Source organism: Agrilus planipennis, unplaced genomic scaffold (assembly GCF_000699045.2).
Source record: "Agrilus planipennis isolate EAB-ADULT unplaced genomic scaffold, Apla_2.0 scaffold195, whole genome shotgun sequence".
NCBI classification, from domain to species: Eukaryota; Metazoa; Arthropoda; class Insecta; order Coleoptera; family Buprestidae; genus Agrilus; species Agrilus planipennis.
Window position 1 is genome coordinate 19,169 of NW_020439173.1, and position 19,527 is coordinate 38,695.

Sequence of the window (19,527 nt, forward strand, 5' to 3'; positions counted from 1 at the left end):
GTCACACGGTTTGTACGTGTGTGACTGAAGCGCGCACCATAAGAATATATGTATTCGTGAAATATATGTCCTCATATGCAAAAAACTCAGAAACTGAGTTGTATAATTAATTATTCATTACATATTTACGTTGTTTGTCCAACCGGGTTTTGTTTAATTTAATTTAAATTTCGCGCTGTTTTTGAAGCGCAGCATGGAACATATGCCGGATAATAAAATTAGAATGTTACCCAAAAAACTGTTATTACTAGAAAATATACTGTCCGTTTTAAATTAATCAAACAAGTAAAATATAAAAAGACTTTTCATTAATACAAATAGCTAACCTTAAGCGACTGATGGTGTAACCACAGCTAACTTTAGTGTAGACTTTTGTCACTACTTTTGTTTTAAAAATGTCAGCATACATTAGCAGAATTGTGTGTTAAGAAGGGGTACGTAGTTTCTGGTATTTTCTGGAAAAAAGTATCGTTTAATTCTCGTTATACGTGTGCAAAACGTCTTGTAATATCTTACTACATTTCCACAATGGCAGAGGTAAGAAAATTTGGTTTTAACAAATAAACAAATGCAATTTTATACACTCAAAAAGTGTTTTACATAAAAAAAGTAAGGTTACCGCATTCACGTGTATTGTAAAAATTTTTTGTAGGTGTCTCAGTTAAAAGAAAAGGGAAATGCTGCTTTAGCAGAAAATAAATTCGATGAGGCGATTAAATATTATACCGAAGGCATTAACCTCGATAGCACCAACCATGTTTTATATTCAAATAGATCAGCTGCTTATGCAAAGGCAGGAAAATACGATTTAGCATTGCAAGATGCTGAAAAAACAGTACAAATAAAACCAGATTGGGGTAAAGGATATTCTCGAAAAGGATCGGCCTTGGCCTATCTGGGTAGAATTGATGAGGCTATAGAAACATATGAGAAAGGTCTTCAGCTCGATCCTAATAATGCCCAGTTAAGAGATGGTTTAGCTGAAGTTAGAGCACAAAAAGCTAGCCGTTTGGGGAACCTAAGAAATCCATTTGCTGGTCCTGAAGTAATAATGAAATTAAGAAGTGATCCTAGAACAAGGGGTTATCTTGATGATCCTAGTTACATGGCTCTATTACAGCAGCTACAAGCAAATCCAAATGCTTTAGCTCAAAATTTCCAAGATCCTCGTGTTCTTACAACTTTAGGTGTACTGATGGGTATTGATTTAAGTCAGGATGAACCTATGGAAACAGAACCCATTAATCCAGAGCCATCCAAAAATCCCGAACCTGAACAAAAAAAAGAAGCAGAAACTGACTTGCCAGATGACAAGAAACTTGCAAAAGCAGAAAAGGAAAGGGGCAATGAATTTTATAAGAAAAAGGAATTTGCCAAGGCCATAGAATGTTACAAGAAGGCTCTTGAACATGATCCTACAGATATAACATTTTACAATAACTTAGCTGCTGTGTATTTTGAACAGAAAGATTATCCCAAGTGCATTGAAATTTGTCAACAAGGAATAGAGGTTGGAAGAGAGAACAGAGCTGATTTTACATTGATAGCAAAGGCATTTGTTAGAATAGGAAATGCCTACAAGAAACTAAAAGATTGGCAAAATGCCAAGATCAATTTTGAAAAGGCAATGTCAGAACACAGAACACCTGAAACCAAAACACTTATTTCAGACTTGGAAAAGATTATTAGAGAGGAGGAAAGAAAAGCATACATTGACCCAGAAAAAGCTGAAGAAGAAAAGGAAAAAGGTATACAATAATAATGCAATAATAATTATTTTACTCATATTTTATAACATGCCAATTTTGATTCAAGGTAATGAATTATTTAAAAAAGGAGATTATGCCACTGCTGTTAAACATTATACTGAAGCCATCAAAAGAAACCCAGATGACGCAAAACTTTACAGCAATAGAGCTGCATGTTATACAAAATTAGCAGCATTCGATTTAGGCCTTAAAGATTGTGAAAAGTGTACGGAACTTGATCCCAAATTCATCAAAGGATGGATTAGAAAGGGCACAATCTTACATGTTTGTATTAATTTGTCTTCAAAATTAATTGACCAGCTTTTTATCATTTTATATTTGCTGTAGGGAATGCATCAATCTTCAAAAGCGATCTCAGCATTTCAAAAGGCTTTAGAATTGGATCCTAACAATGCAGAGGCACTTCAGGGTTACCGTCAGTGTACTTTGGACAGTACTGGTGGTGATCCAGAAAAAATTAGACAGCGCGCCATGCAAGATCCCGAGGTTCAGTCGATTTTGCGGGATCCGGCGATGAGAATGATATTAGAACAGATGCAAAATGATCCGAAAGCCCTTCAAGACCACTTAAAGAACCCTGATATAGCAGCAAAAATTCAGAAACTTTTAGAATCTGGTTTAATAGCTATTCATTAACTGAGCTGTTATAGAATCGTTCGTTCGATTTTTTGTATGGCTTAACAATTTTGAAAATTTAATTGTAAGTGTTCCATTATTTCACATTAGACTAATTCATATTTATATAAGTAAACAATATGTAGCACTAAATGGTCTTTTATTTCGTCAAATAAATATTAAGGTAACCACTTAATTACTTACAATTAGTTTTTATTACTCTACCAGCTACCACCCAAAAGTACGTGTGCTTAAGATTAGTTTAAAATAATAAAAGTACGTTATTGTTGGTAAAATACAATTAAGTTTTCTGCCTAATGTGGTTGCATTTGAAAGCAATAGCCAAGAAATCATTAATTACGCGTGATGTTACTTATTGTTTACTTATTTTAATTAAATAGTTGAAAATGATAAAAGTAAGTTAGTGGCAAAATGAGTCGCAATAATCTACCATTGTTGGCTTTGATTACAATAATAAACTTTAATTATAAATTGTACTCACCAGTTCGTCGATCTCTATTATGATTAGTAATTTGCAGTTAATTTATGTTAACTTTGAAATTATCACATGTGAACTAATTCTGTACGTTTATTTTAACATAATTTTGAAAAACACCTTTCCACGTTCACTGTCAAAATCACAACAATGGAAATAGAAACTAGCATCCTCCCGCATCTATATAATTGTTTCCGTTACCAACACAGAAATAATATATTAGTAATTCTTGATTTTTGAATTGGAAACCTACCTTTATTTATTTTAATTGAAAATAATAAATAAGAAGGCACATACTAGTTTAGTATTAAAAAAGGATAAGTTTAATTTAATTGGCAATGTTGGTACGACTTCGTTCTTGTTTTTCTGTGGAAAAATACATCCAAAGACTATTATTAATTTTCAACAATAGAGGTTCTTAACCTTCTTACCCAACCGAACCTAACCCTTAAAACTACATTCTTAATAAAAATGAAACATTGTAATTACTTTCTTTATATGCTTGAACATCCATTTGGTATACCCGTAGATAATTAACAGTTATACATATGAAAATCATAAATTTCCACCAAAAATAAAATAACAAATTATAACAGTATAAAAGGTAATTACTGGTAATTATACTTTTAAATGATGAGGTTGCGAAGATAAAGTTACCAGCAACAACATTAAAAGTAAATATTTATCGTTTCAGTTGATTGCATGTGCATGACAGTGTATTGAGTTGTAATTGAACTTATAATGTATCGCCTTCCGCTTTATCGTTCGAGGAAATCACGTCCGATGTTAACGGTATTTTAAAAAGATGTTAATTTGTACTACGATTAATTCAAGTCTCAAGTCTGTTCTTCTTTGCGAACATTGGTGTAATTTAAAACTCCCGCTTTGAACATTCAATACAAATCGAGCGCCACATTGCAAATTGACGATCAGGACAACTAACTGGCGTCGAAAAGACGGCTGATGGTAGAAGCCAAGTCAACCCAAGCAACTGTTATTTTCCCAAGAACTCACTTGTTAACATTATAAACGAACCGACCGTTAATTAGTGCTGCATTTTTTAAGTTTAGTGAGGTAGGTAACCTTTTTGATCTTCGATATGTTTATTTTCTATTGATATATACGTCATTAAAGAGTCGAATGCACAGTTAATTTTTAAGTTTTGTTTTATTTTTGTTGTGAATTGCACTTTGATAAATTTGCAGTAGCAACTTTTGCGTACTTTATTAGCGTGTATTTGTGAGGAATAAATAAAAAAACGTTTAGCTTATGGACGTTTACAATCGTCAGTTTTATGAATGGAAGTTAAACATCAATAAAGAGTGAGTCATTATCCGTAATTTGTATACAAAAGCGTAAGTAAGCTGTTGGAGTAATTGATATTAAATATAGTGTTTGTATTACAGTGGGTTTTCATTTAAAAATGGACGCTGACGAGGGCGAATCGTCAAGTGGTGGTCCTATGTCAACACTGAACAGTTTGTTTTCCTTCACAAGTCCGGCAGTTAAAAAACTCTTGGGATGGAAACAAGGTGATGAAGAGGAAAAGTGGGCAGAAAAGGCAGTAGACAGTTTGGTAAAGAAGCTTAAGAAACGAAAAGGAGCTATAGAGGAACTTGAAAGAGCACTTTCTTGCCCAGGTACTCCAAGTAAGTGCGTCACTATTCCTCGAAGTTTAGACGGTCGTTTGCAAGTTTCCCATCGAAAAGGTCTTCCTCACGTTATTTATTGTCGCGTGTGGCGATGGCCTGATTTACAAAGTCATCACGAACTCAAACCCCTTGAGCAGTGTCAATTTCCATTTTCTTCAAAACAGAAAGAGGTTTGCATAAATCCTTACCATTACAAACGTGTTGAAAGTCCAGTGTTGCCGCCAGTACTGGTGCCAAGACACAATGATTTTGTACCTGGTCATTCGCTGCTTCCTTTTCAACAGTTGGTTGAGCCAAATATGCCGCACAATGTTCGCTATTCACAGAATGGTTTCAGTACAAATAACCTTAATCCTGGATCACCCATTTCAAGTGTGAGTAGTCCAGGAAGTGTCAGTTCAAACAATCCACAATCTCCTTATGCAAATCTAGCAGAGACACCTCCACCTGCTTACAGTCCTACAGATGAGAATAACACTAATGGTAACAATAATGTTCAACCCATTGAGTCTCCACAACCCGCTTTGACGGATGTGCAATCTGTAGCTTACCAAGAGCAACCATTCTGGGCTTCCATAGCTTATTACGAATTGAATTGTAGAGTGGGTGAGGTGTTTCACTGTCACAGTACATCTGTCATTGTGGATGGTTTTACGAATCCCAGTAACAATAGCAGTCGGTTTTGTTTGGGGCAGTTGAGTAACGTAAACAGAAATTCTACGATAGAGAACACGAGGAGGCATATAGGAAAGGGAGTACATTTGTATTATGTAAATGGTGAAGTTTATGCAGAATGCTTATCAGATTCGGCGATTTTCGTGCAGTCGCGCAACTGCAATCACCATCACGGTTTCCACCCATCAACTGTGTGCAAAATCCCAGCAGGATGCTCTCTGAGAATATTTAATAACGCCGAATTCGCTCAGTTACTCTCACAATGTGTCAATCATGGCTTTGAAGCTGTATACGAACTAACAAAAATGTGCACAATCAGAATGAGTTTCGTGAAGGGTTGGGGCGCGGAATATCACCGGCAAGATGTCACCAGTACCCCTTGTTGGATAGAGATACATCTTCACGGGCCATTACAATGGCTCGATAAAGTTTTAACGCAAATGGGCGCGCCACACAACGCCATTAGTTCGGTTTCGTAAGAGAAAATTCTGTTTTTTGTTTGTTCAGTTGTTTTATTTTTTAAAAATAAAAAAATGTGCAAAATAATTTCGGTTGGTCGGTTCTGCTTTTTGATAACACTTGTATTCGCAAGATAAAAAGATCCATTTAAAATGCATCTATCTCGCTTGCCAACACAAGTTTCAAGATGAGAATTGGTTCAGAAACCATATTATTAAAGAAAATTGAAAAACGCGATGGATCTCTCAACATTATTAATTAATAGCGTATAGTTTAATACATACGTAAATGCAGTTAACGATTATATAATGATAATTTTTAGTGTTAAGGAAGGATCCTTATTATTATGTGTATATTATTATTCGTTATTTCGTTATGTTTTTTTATAATTCCATTTTCTGTTAAACGCACAAAGAGCCGCCCATTCGTGTGTCGCGATGCCACTTGTTCAATTAATTTTTCTTTGAATATACAGGGTGACCGAAGCTTATATATTTTTCGAACTATTACTAAAACGTTGTTGTGTAGGACGTAAGAAAACGTTATTTACAACCTAACGAAAAGTTTTGTTACAAACAAACACATTTTGCGAGGGACCAACACATTCTTGGAGTCATTGTTTAATAAGTTTTAGAATGTGCAATTTTTTCAGAACGACCACGTGCAATATCATCAATTTTGCAATAAGTTATTTCCAAATAGGTAACTTCACAAAAATTTATTATACAATAATAAAAAATGTATTATTTAATGAAGAATTGATGCTTTCGTGTTTGGTGAGCCCTGGGTTTGTCTCTGACTGTAGGACATATAATTTCAGTGGATTCAGCGATTATGTCTCTCATGTCTGACGGATTTGATTAGTACCAACCCGGAAAGAGCGATTCTTTATTAGAAGACAAAACTTAGCACTTTGAAGGTACCATTTATTTATTTGTGCAATAATCTGTTGTTACTTTTTTTTAAATATCTATTCTATTGAACAATGATCCAAATTAATTACATAATGAAATTGTATGTTTATAACGAAGCTTTCGTTGTAGGTACATATATTAAGAAGTGTCTTAAATACGATAAATTAATTATACACACATACACACACGAACACATTCACATTCATACACTCAACACGTGAAACATGTACACATTTACAATTACAAAAAACACCACAAAAAGACCCAAGTGCTTTATTGTGACGAAGTGTGCATGCCTTAAGGTGTTGCCTTATTATACCTGATGTTGTATTCGGATACCCTGTATAATAATAGTAGTACATATGCAATTTAGAAAAAATTATAAGAAGACAAACGTGTCTTCATTATTATATATGATGATGTTCATAATTAAAAAGAGGAAATATTTAATTAATGACTATAATGTGTATGTATTAATTGTGACCCAAAAAACATCGGTAATATGCTTTTGCGAAATTGTTAGTTAATTACTATTTGTTTTTCATTTTAGTGACCAAATATTGTAGAGGTAAGATTGATTTTAAATACGTATTTATGTTATTATCATTGATATGTGAATTATTAATAAAAAATAGGATTTTTTGAAATGATAGTTTGTGTTTAGATTAATTCAAGCAAGATTGCTTTGTTATTGGAAATTCCACTTGTCCAAATTAGTTAAAAAGAAAAAAACAATCAACTAAAAGAAAAGGATTAAAATGTGTAATTGATAAATTAGAAGTAAGACGTAAAAATGTGGTACTAGTAAGTGCGAAATTTTATCGAATTTTAATTGCAAAATATAGATTAAGTTTTAAAAAATGTTGCCATCTCTTGCTTGATATATATTTTTGTTTAAAATTAATGCAATATTTGATGCAATCTTATATATTATTTTTTTGTTAATATTTTATATAATTTCAAAACATTCTAAGTAAAGATATACAGTTGTATAATATTGTTTTTTTTTACATCCCGTCATCCCTCTTGTTTGTTATTTTTTATTGCATTTAGATAATTATAGGGAAAGTGTGTATATTATATTTTTAAGCGCATTTATTTTCTTTACTAAATGCAGAAGTGTATTGTGTGTTGCCTGTAGTACTAGCGTTCTGAAAACAACACAGTATTTATATATTTACTTCAAAGTCGTGAAATTATTATTGCTTATCTCTGTGAAACAAGTTGGAGAGCAGATAATTCGCTTGAAATACAATTTTTCATTTAATTATTTGCTGTTTTTGTTTCGTGCAAGTCCATTATTTTTGTGATTTGTACTGTACATAAACATAGTGTAATTTTTCGTATAACGCATGCGCACGCGTTGTTATTATTTTATATTTTTTATCTATTATATATTATTATTGTGGAATCCATAAATGTTCGCGTTTGTTGGTTGTGAAAATGGACTAGAAAATAGTGTAAATCTGAAATATAGGCCGGACATGGGGAGTCCTGGCCCAGTGACAAAATTATTCAAAAATAGGTTTAAACGCGTTTACGAAAGTGATTCGGGAGAGTTCGTGTCGCGGGAGTTTTGGTCGAATTATGTCTGCAGAGTATTGATCTGGATCACCTGTCTTGCGCGGCTTTTTGTGTGGAAATGTGAAGTTATCGTAATTTAATCGAGTGTTGGAATTGTGAAGATGTCAGCGGTGAGTCTTTTATAAACATAATTGTAGATTAGATTTCCTCTTATGATAATTCAAGGGTAAAACTGATTGATGTTTTCTTCCCTTGGAGAATTGCATAACATTTGATGAAACAACAATTGATTAGGTCTTTACAAATATGTTTGAATGCAGCATTTTAGCTGCAGATATTAATGATAACCGTTCTAAATAGAATTAATTTTTTGTAGTCCATACGAGATACGTTGTGGTTTACCACTTTTATATTTATTCTGTTATCTTTTTTACGGATTTACCTTGTACAAACATATTATTTATACAATATGTTTAATGTGTGTTACAATTTCCTGCTAATTGTTATTTAACACGGTTAAGTTGTTTCAGTTCCATTGTTGGATAACAAACTGTGAGAAATACAAAACGAATTGCTATTCGAAAACAGAGGTTGTAGTTTATTTTTTGTATTAACTAAAACTGATTGAGTCAATTTTATTTAACAACGAAAGTGCACCAAAGCTCATATCAACCATAGAATGTTTTCTTATCATTATATACAGTATGTAACTTAATAGATAACATCCTTTCAAGGTTTTTTGTGAATATTTGTTTGAAATTAATGTTTTAATGGATATCTACTCTTATTTATTTGACTTTTTCAAAAATTGTTTGTAAGGTACCTATTTATTAAATATCGTAATTGAATTTCCAACCAACCAATGTTTGCGGTTAATTAAAACGAGTTGTACATGGACAGGTCCGCGTTATAATTGCGTATAGATACACACAATCAAATATATGATGATCTATCAGATCGTAATAAGTTGGTCGATTGATGTGTGGAAACCGGCCATGTAGGTATCATGTATAATATAGTTGTGCAGAAAGCTTCGCCAACATAGTTTATCAGTTAGTTGCTTACCGGCTATAGCTTATAGCGCATCCTTTCAAGAAGCGCAGTTTTTTCTGTAAAAAATCAGCCTTGCGTCTGATCATTGTTGTAATAAGAATGTTTCAGTGGTTCCCCTTTAATCGCTTATTCGGTATTACTATTGAAAGTTTTCGGAGAGCTGCTGATTGTTGAGTAACAATTGAAAGGCAACTTGAATTTGACAATCGTGTGGATATTTGTCGTTCGTGACTGTGTTTTTATTAATAACAGGCAATTGTTTTGTATTTCCAAGGAGATATGTACATAATTGCGTGAAGTAATGGCATCATCGCTTGGGAAAACGAGATTTAGAGAGTTCTAAATTTTGAAGTAAGTGATGTAAAAAAGCTATGCAGTTTGCGAAATTGAGTATTAAAAGGATGAACTTTTGTTACTTTGATTGATTCTTTTCTAATAGGAGTAGAATATTAAACAATTTAATACATGTATTTTTTTAACAAAATGATCCAGCAAAAAAACAAAATCCTTTTTAATTGTTACTTAATGATATGATACACCAAACAAATGCATTATAGGTTCAAGTTTTAGTAATTTCTGTAGTTAAAACATAAATTTTTATGTGTTTAAGAAAATGTACTTTGTCATATACTATAGATAATATATGAAAAATGCAAATTTCACTCAGGATATTGCGGTGTCAAGGTTGATGACGTTTTGCTAATAAGTCGTCTATCCCGTCTCTGTTTTGTATTACTGGGAATAATAAACGAATAATACATAAAATTAATAGATAAACAGAAAGGCTGTAATTTCCTAATTTATATCCTGTTCGTAACTTTTTTCTCTGCAGATCTACAGGTTGTTTTTCCATTTAGAAAACGTAAACAAATATTTAAACTCCAGAACCGAGTTTCTCGGTGAAATTGGAAAGTTTTGTAGGTACATAGGTGGCTAATTTGCAAGGTACATAGTTTTCTTTACGTGGGTAGATTATATAAAGCAAAAGAAAATTAATCAGGCATATAGAAAAAAAAGAAACATCCTACTTATTTAACTTATTTAAAAAACATAGTTGTATCTTAAAAAACCTGTTTTCCAGGTGATGAAAAGGGTATAAAAACACGTCTCAATAAAATAATTCTCATGTATAAAAAATTTGAATAATATGTTATCACTAAAGTATGTTTTTGATACTGAGAGACTAATAACAATACATTAAGGCATTTTTAATTCATTGAAGCATTTAATTACCGCGTGGGATTTAATTTCGCCAGTTAAAATCTTTGCCCACAAGCCATTTACTAATTTTTATTAGAAGGAAGAAATGTACAGAGTGACAGATTTTAATGAAATTAATGTTACGTAAAAATTATTAGGTTTTTAATTACCTATAACCGCCGATACATTTTTTAAGTTTCATTAATTTTTTTTACACACGACGACTACGGTTTTTTATGTGACTGTGATAAAAAAGTTTCAAGTACTTTTAACTTAATGGTATTATTGTCAATTTTCTGTCTATCTTGAATGTAGGTAGGTAAATAAAATTTAAAGTTTACAATTAACCATAAAATAACTGAGCCTTATCAAAAGTTTATTAAACGGGTTACCTGTTGTTCTTATCATAACTTTTTTTGATTGAGCATTAATTGTTCTGATTTTTATAGTTTATGAAATTACTTGTCAAGTTAATTGCTTTCTAATATATTTTTTAATTTTAATTCCTTCGTGCTTTGAGCACGTTGTATATGTGTAATCCTGAGTTATGGTATACCTATATGGCCATTTTGCTGTAGTGGATTAACATTAAGAACAATCTGATGTTTTCGAGCACTAATTAAATTTAACTGTAACTGTTGGGTTTTTATCGGATATAGTAAAATTTTTACTGCACATTTTATGACTTTAAAATACAATAAATATTTAGACAACAGGTCAATCTTGCTGCAACATAAAAGCAATGTGTTCTAAATAGTTTTACATAGGTGTACCTATACATATAAAATTAAATTAGGAAATAAATTAATGGTGGGATCTAATTAATAAATTAAGATAATAGGTTGTAATAAAATATGTTTCCTGGTTATATGTTGTAGGTAAATTGAAAATGTTATAGTAAATTATTTCACTAAATATGCAATAAAAAATAATACTAATAAGTTTGTAGAAAATTGCCTTAATCAGATTTATTTTTAAAGCTTCTTACGTCTGTCTTTGGTTATCCTTTGTGTCAGCTACAAGTTCAAAACACTTTCGAAAACTACATAAGCATATTTTTTTGTTTCTTATTGCGTCATCGTACATTTTTATGATTGGCATAAGCAAAAGATCATTAGAATCTTATAAAATGGTTGATACCTGCCTTAATAATATTTTTTTACAATTACTTAAGCTAAAAATAGTCAGAAACTTAGTAGAAGCAGGAACGGGAGTAAAGAGGAGTAGTTCTGGATTTAGGGAAATGCGATGATTGGCGATTATGAAAGCTAAGTTGACAAGTTAGTACCTTAGTTTTTGAGTAATAAAAATTCTCCTAGAATAGTTTTTCTCGATAACAGACTTATTATTTCAAAAATGGACTGTTGTCTGTTGTTAATTAGACTGAAATAGATATGAAGATTTAAGGTTGGTAGATCATGAAAAAAAAAATATTGTTCTAAGGTAGCACACCCTGATATATATTTATATTACATTTACATCTAGTTTGCATTTAGCTATTTGAAATTTCGCAGTGTCTTACTTGTATGTGTGTCAACAAACGGTATCATCGACTTACACACCTTTACATGTAATTTACTAAGCATACACGTGCATACAATTACATGTTGTGCCACAATACTTATTTCAATTTGTGTGAATCTACTCTGAATTCATCGATACCCTAAATGGTGTAGGCAATATTGTAAATGCATACAGTTGTGGTACAGTACGTACGTCTTTGATGGAATAATACACTCCAAAAAAGGCTCTTATTTTCGTTTTTGGCTTTAGCAGGAGCCGCTGTACTAATGTTGATTTAAATTAGACCCATGCTCTCCTATCGCATGTACAAATCTACATGTACTATGTGTATGATAGTTTTCATTTTTTTGTTTTGTTGTTATTCTTGTCTAGTCAATTCTATTTAAATAGACTTTTTCCGGTTTGAAATGAAGGCACTCATCTTAATGAACTGTCAGGAGAAAATACTATTACAATACATACAGTTGTGTATATTTTAGTATCTTGGTATTTTCGTTTTAACTTTCTGTCATTTTTTCTGATCTTTATAATTCCTATAGTTTTTTTTATTGATTTGCTGATAGCAATAGAAATTGTCGTAGTGCTTGCCAATCTAAATTAAACGCAGTTAATTTAATACCAGCAGTCCAGAATGATTTAAATTTATCTAAAGTCGATGTCTTCAAGTAACATTAATTCCTTTATCTTTAACTAAAATATATACATACTATATGTGTATGTAACGTACAGGGCAATGGGGATATAACTGCATTGATTTGAAGAAACAATTAGTCTTTCTGGAAATCTATAAACTATTCTTCGAATAATGTGAAGGTTATAGATTTTCGCAAAGTTTCTAACAATCTACACTCAGAATTCCTAGATTTTCTTGTATTGATCAAATAAAATAGCGTAAACAATGTTTGTAAGAAATTGTTTGTCGGTGACGAAGTACCTACCTATAGGAATTATTGATTTTTGTCATAGAATCTTTTTCTGTTAATATAATAGAAACAAATTAAATGATTAAAGTAGATTCCAATCAAATTGGTGTCATAAAACTGCTATACTTTCAATTAAGACGTAAAATCAGAACTTTACATGTTATAAATTTATTCATAAATAAATTCGTTTAGTTACATACCATGTATGTATCACAGTTAAAAGTAGATTTTCCTCATTCTCATTCGATACCTGTTCATTTAATTTCAAGTTTGTAAAGTGTTGACCTTCAAAACACTACATGATGTTCTGTTTCCATTATACATTATATTTTTAGCAGGTTTGCTTTGAACTGGCTCCCTTCAAAGTGTTAATTTCTTCCTAATCAAAAAATTTCCAAATTTTATTTGGCTACTTTGCAGACATGTTTGTTGAGTGACAAATTGTTGTGGTTTAACATGTATAAAAAATCGTGACTTGTGCTTTGTAATATTTAAAACTTTTTTGGGTTGAGAACATTTGTATTCACAGGAGATTTATTATAGATAGAGGGATAAATATTCATATGAAATGTACGACTTATGGTGCATGACGTCTTTTATTTAATTAATACTGTTGTGTTAATTTAATTTTATTGCATAGACGTATATCATAAAAAGAGTTAGATTGAAAACTTAAATTAAATGTATTAGTTCCGAGTGGAAACGTATAAAAACATTTAGACACTCCCTCGTATTAGTCGATCATAATGATGATTGAAAATCTGCAGTAGGTAATTAACTTAATGAAAAATTGGACCTTGTAAACTAGTACGTACCTATTTCAAATTATAGTAAAGCAAGATTAATTTCTTCAGGGTTACTTTTTTATCCAATATTTGGGTCAGATCCTGATATTTTCGATTTTAAGCAAGCCATTAATGACTTAGAACATTGTTAGGTGTTATCAATTTTATAATACATTATCTAAGACGCAACACGTTATACTTGCAACATTTAACGATTTTTATTACAAATAAACTTTTTAACTTTTTTATCGCGTTTTGTGTGATTGTTGTATACGTTCATCGTAGCAGTAGTGTATTGGGTGTTGCATACAGGCAAGGCGTGTTATTATTTTCCTTCTCAGTATACGGGGGACTTTACAAAAGTAATAAGACAGAAGATCATATACTTTAATAATCATATTGGCAAATTAAGTTGAACAGTGAATTTACTACATATTGTAATTAAATTTGTTTTGTGTAATCGTATGTTTGCAACTGTGATGTAATTGTTGAAGAAATAAGGATAGAACAGTATTTTAATGAATTGTCTAAATTATTTCAACTAAATAAGAACTAGTAAAGTAATTTTATAAGAATAACTATAGATTTATGTATTTAACGTAGTACAATTAAATGTTTCCTTTTTTATTTTCAGCGTAATAAGGGTCCAACGGGGATTCCAATATTCAGAACTCGAATTCCGTTGCAGCAACCGGAACAACTCAGCAGCAGTAACTTGGAATACCCGGTTTCGCCGGAAATATCGCGTAAACCGTGCGAGAGAGATATCGGTAAAAAAGTGCGTGTCGAGGACAAGGAAGGAGTTTTGCGGTTTTTCGGTCGTGTTCATTTCGGCGCGGGTGTGTGGTGCGGTATCGAGTTGTCGCGTCCGATCGGTAAACATGATGGCCATGTGCTGGGTGTGCGGTACTTCTTTTGCGCCAATCTTTGCGGTTTGATGGCGCCGCTAACAAAAGTTGCGCTCGTCGACCTATTGTTAGCAGATACACCCAGCGATAAGGAGTCCGGACCTCACAGTATTCTTTTCGGCATCGAAGATGCTTTAAAAAAAGATAAATCGAAGAAAAGACAATACCTCACACACACCGAATCTTCAAACTCTCCTCCGACTACAAAAATCGTCAAAAACAACACCAATCCCTTCCTTAACGACTTCACTGAATGCTCCAATTTTCCCGACATAGTCAATTCGACAAGGGTAGCACCAAAAGTTGAAGATGCGTACGTTCTGCAACCCGAGAGATCTGACAAAACGTTCACATCGCTTTCTGCTACCTACGAGAACAATAATCCATTCATTAGTTGTTTAAATTATGACACGGCCGTCGATAAAACTTACTCAAAAGACGAATTAGATCTTCGGCTTCTCGAGACTCGACGTGGCACTTACAGTTTACAGCACGAAGAAGCACAAATACTCAAAGCGACGTTGGAAAGTAACAGTTCCAGTGGGGAAAACACATTAGAATCGGAAAGTAACAGTGCGGAATCGGTCAGGAGACTAAGTTTTATGTTCACGAATCCTTACTGTGACGATTCACTTACTCATAATATTACACGACCAAACGTATTGTCTCACTCAACACCGAAGAAGGACTCCGAAAACGATATCGAGTGTTCACCTCGAAGACGTTGTCGTAGAAATGTGACCAACACATTTACAGCAGAAGAGGACAGCAACAAGAGGGACTCCTTGGAATTAGACGAGTCACTGGGAATTTTGACTCCAGACCAAATGGCCGATTTCAGTGGTTTCGTTGAGCCGAAAGACCAACCGAAGAAGAATTCTTCTTTAGGCGTTCATGAGCTGAACGCAACCATCAAAGGAGAAGATAATGACGGTCTCCTGCAAACAACGAACGAAGACGGCACATCGAAAAGTTGTACTATCGTTTTAACACCTGACGTTAAAGCGGAATTTGTTTCTAGTCCAGTGAGTCTGGGAATAATTGACGAGCAACAGCTCAATCCATTAGACTCAACAAAAGGCGGTGACCAAAGTATAGTAAACGACTTAAGCTTAGGCATAATTGACGTTAATTCTCTAACCAAATCGGACACCACAATGAACATGGATCTTCCTCTGGACCCTGTAGATCCTGAACAAAGACTTTACACTACGATCCGTTTCGAACAAACCCCATCCCCAGAAGATCTCCCTCTCGACCCCACACCTACATTGGATAGCGAACCCAAAACCGAACCCAGCCACTCCAAAACGACCACCAGTAACTTTATAATGAGCATAACAAGTATAACGAGCCTTGATACGGGATATCAAGGAGATGGAGAGATGTCCAGACCAGCAAGCAGAGGTGCTGACCATTCTCCATTGTTTAAACGTCCATTACCTAGGAGAGCCATCGATCCCATGACTGATTCTGACTTTTATACTGAATCTGACGCCGATAATCACGAAGAGCATAACGTAAGGGGTGACAGGAGGGCCCAAATTATCGACGGGACCCTTTATGGCATCGACGCGCAGGCAGCGGCCGATATCTATGTAAACAATCGCGAAAATATGGACTCCAGTGGGATATTTACCGATATCGAGGCAAACAAAGTCGACGATTCGTCTGAAAGCCTCTCGAGAGTAATCCGAACAGACGTCTCTCCCACAGCCTCTGATACTTCCACCAAATCGATATCTAGTAATAGTCAAAATAACGCTCACGTTCTTATGTCGAAAAATAATAACATTAACAACAATAAGAGTGTAGATGATAAATTGAATGTCGAAACTAAAAATGCGGTAAACAGATCTATGGAAACACCTGCCAAAAGGAAGTCGATATCAGTATCTAGTGCGGCTTCCAGTCCAGATGCTAGGTCTCCCAGTCACGCCTCCCGAAAGGAATCTACATCCCAGAAGTCCTTCAAGATGCCCAAGAGAAATGTAACGTCCAAGGTGAAAGCCATGTTGGAAAATGACAAGACTCCGAAAACTAAAGCACCTGTGATTAATAACGTTAAAAAGATCGAAACTAGGAAACCTGTAAACCGATGGGACGCTGTGATGAGCAAAATATCCAAGGCTCAAAATGACTCTCCTAAAGTCAAAGACGTCAAATCTAAAGTGTTCAATGGTTTCAATAAGGAAAATGTTGTCCAGAACGTTAACCAGAAATCAACAAATAATAAATTGTAAGTTTTAACGCTTTATTTCTTAAATTTTGGTGAAACTTTTCCAGTGTTTTATTGAATGTTAATTTATAAAAATGTCTAAAATTATTTTATGTTTGTTAATTTCCTCTTGTTCCAGAAGAAGAACTAGATCTCGGGTGTTGGAGAGCAGCTCAAGTCCTAAATTGAAAAAAATGGGAAGCATCCACAGCTCAGCTAGTGATTTGAGCAACGCATCCTCAGCCAAAAAAGCACTTGGTGAGTTAATTTTATTATATTTTTTGGGAAAACTAGTTTAGTAGGTACTGAAAAAAAGTCTGGTCGTTTTCAAGTACTATATCTACAAAAAAAATTGTGGAACAAGTATCTGTATAGTGTATCAGATCAAAAAAGAAATTAATTTATTCTGAAATGCATTTGTTTAATGCGAGGGTTCATTAAATGGCTGGTCACGAATTATAGCGGATGTAGTGAACTCTGTTTCCTTTCATAACTTTAGGAAGGGTACAAAACACTGCTCAGTCTTTACATATAAGTACGTACTGGGGTCTTTAAATTGTCATGAGAATGGGACAGTTATTTTTGCAAACAAAAGCAAAAAAGATGAAAAATTAGTAGTGGAAAATTAATTTACCCAATTATAGGTGTTTTGTCTTTTGAGGCATTACAGTTACAATACTATTTGTATTTGTACTAATCGTAACGATTAAACAATTAATGTGCTTTCAAATGAGCATAAGATCAAATCAAATTCGGATTGATACACAAGTTTATTGGATTAATCCTCCCACAACAAAACAACAAGAATGTTATTGTTGCTGGTCGATGCTCCTGATTTAGATCACAGATCTCGGATCTCGCGAAACGCATGCTCACCTTTTAAACATAATTTGTCTTCCGTAATATCGTCGTCGACATTCATATACAAGCAAATAATACAGAGTGTCTCAAAAGGAGGTACCTACTTTTATTAAATCGGACACAAGTTCTTGTTATTGTATTTTTTTTTATTTTTCTTCGGGTTCCACTCAAGTGTGCTCACGTTTCGTGGGCTTTGCAGTGTACTTCTTCAGAGTTCGCAATACTATTTAGGACATTTGAAACAGTGATACTTAATAGACTTGAACTTTTTTAACATGAATGTGTAAATTGGTAAAAAAGTTATTTACTTTTGGGACATCCTGTATCAGCTTCTACTCTGTCTTACTTTTGTCGACCAGAGGGTCTTTAAAAGCCGTAGCCGAAGCCCATCGAAGGGGCACGAACGCATGCCGCTTCTGGAAGGATTGTTTTGTATTATAATCGTCGGTGGTTTCCCCTTCTATTGAGTATCGCGAGTCGCGAGTCGCGCTTAATACGCGACTAAGTTCACCGTGGGTTATTTTGAGCGGTGGTTCCAAAGAAAAAAAAAACACGTGCGGCTTATTTTGGATGTATCTTTTTTTATAATAATTAATGTTACCTGTCGTGTACTTTGTTTGTTAGTGTTAAAATTGTGATTGGGATTGTGTCTTTAATAATTACCTTATGTCATGATATGATCAAATTGCTTGCTTTCGGCGTTGTACACAGCGGGTTAAGTACATGATAAAATAATTTTGCTGGTATGAAACAGGTAAATAATGGTTTTTAACCGTATTATTATGTGAAAGGAACTACATGTCCTTCCCTTTTTATTACGAAAAGAGTTTTTTTTTAACTTCTCCTGAGCTACGAATACAAGTAATTAATTATACTGCAACAAATTGAGTTTAAATTTAAATGCAATCATATTTACAAATAAAACAAAGTTGGAAATTGGAGTTTCAGCTTTTCACTGTATAACTGATTTTAAATTGTCAAAATTGTATATTATGTAAACAAAGGTCGGAATTTATGAAATAAATGGTAATTGGGTCAATTCTATTTTTTGAATTTGACGAATTGCCTGTTCGACGGCGACCAGATATACATTCACGTTCGTTAACCTTATTTCAAAAATTGGTACATCCGAAATTCTTATTTTTGAAGCTGCTAAATGTGCCTATAATAGTTAAGTATATAGATACCTTTCGGTTTTTCTTTAGTTGTAAAAGAATAATTTTCATTTTTTGTTGATCGCACATATCAAACTTTATTCATAATGCGATCAGAAAAATCCTATTACGGTCCTGTGCTAGTTTATTCATATTAATTATTGTTAAGGACAATCTTTAACGTCAAACCGCAACAATAAGTGTCTTAAATAAATACGTAACATTAGGTCGTATTGGACCTTGAGAAATTGCTTTATATGATTATAATAAACTACCTACAATGGAAATAAAACTGCGAATATAATTCTTATATTATACTTAGCGTCCGTAGCGACTGTTTCTTCTATAATAATAACGGTTACACTGTGCAGCAAATGTTAATTCATCTATGCCAATTTGATCTAATAACTATAACTAAAAGTATATTATGATAATACATATAGGACTTAACTAACGGCAAATTGTTATTCGCTTCGTTAGGCACTCTATCTAATGATCACCCATGTCACCGTTTATTATTTTCATTTTTTATTCACTTTATTAAATATCGTGAAGTGAAAAATTCGTGGATTTTGAAGTTTTTGAACTTTTTTTGTAATCCTTTCGTCATCATCAATTACTTTCGCAAATAATGTGCCACAGCCTTAATACGAAAGAGTTCAATTCAAACGTATGATTCATGCGATGGTTTATCGAGCTACCCCTCTAAAAAGCGCATGAGCACACCGGGGAAATGCTGTTTTCCTAAGGGACCTGAGGGTTGAAATTGGGTTGCGAATTGCTAATAGGTCTCCCGG

The 19,527-nt window shown here is 33.3% G+C and overlaps 3 protein-coding genes across 6 annotated transcripts in view; all 3 read left to right on the forward strand.

Moving 5' to 3' along the window:
- Positions 1–393: 393 nt before the first annotated feature.
- Positions 394–3,113, forward strand: LOC108743406 (stress-induced-phosphoprotein 1). The gene is made up of 4 exons (XM_018478970.2): positions 394–537; positions 653–1,748; positions 1,816–2,033; positions 2,097–3,113. Exons 1-4 carry the CDS (start codon positions 529–531, stop codon positions 2,403–2,405), a joined length of 1,632 nt encoding a protein of 543 aa, XP_018334472.1. The 5' UTR covers positions 394–528; the 3' UTR covers positions 2,406–3,113.
- Positions 3,114–3,564: 451 nt separating this feature from the next.
- LOC108743407 (protein mothers against dpp) lies at positions 3,565–7,575 on the forward strand. Of its 2 annotated transcripts, none has more exons than XM_018478972.2 (2): positions 3,565–3,954; positions 4,287–7,575. In XM_018478972.2, exon 2 carries the CDS (start codon positions 4,304–4,306, stop codon positions 5,684–5,686), a length of 1,383 nt encoding a protein of 460 aa, XP_018334474.1. In that variant the 5' UTR covers positions 3,565–3,954; positions 4,287–4,303; the 3' UTR covers positions 5,687–7,575. The 2 variants fall into 2 exon arrangements, with proteins under 2 accessions (XP_018334474.1, XP_018334473.1); XM_018478971.2 differs by lacking the exon at positions 3,565–3,954 and adding an exon at positions 3,971–4,202.
- Positions 7,576–8,007: 432 nt separating this feature from the next.
- LOC108743402 (microtubule-associated tumor suppressor 1 homolog) overlaps positions 8,008–19,527 on the forward strand; it is a 38,110-nt gene continuing 26,590 nt past the window's right edge. Inside the window, exons 1-3 of one of the 3 annotated variants that reach the window (XM_018478964.2) lie at positions 8,008–8,274; positions 14,224–16,736; positions 16,855–16,973. In XM_018478964.2, coding sequence (XP_018334466.1) covers positions 8,266–8,274; positions 14,224–16,736; positions 16,855–16,973 — 2,641 coding nt within the window. In that variant the 5' untranslated portion in view covers positions 8,008–8,265. Of the gene's footprint in view, positions 8,275–9,154; positions 9,509–14,223; positions 16,737–16,854; positions 16,974–19,527 lie in introns of those variants that run through there. The other 2 variants (XM_018478965.2, XM_018478966.2) reach the window with 2 other exon arrangements.

What these genes read in the sequence shown, in the direction of transcription:
- LOC108743406 (XM_018478970.2), top strand. An exon ending in TGAAGAAGAAAAGGAAAAAG is followed by an intron (nt 1,749 to 1,815) that starts GTATACAATAAT and finishes TTTTGATTCAAG; the next exon opens with GTAATGAATTATTTAAAAAA. An exon ending in GAAAGGGCACAATCTTACAT is followed by an intron (nt 2,034 to 2,096) that starts GTTTGTATTAAT and finishes TATTTGCTGTAG; the next exon opens with GGAATGCATCAATCTTCAAA.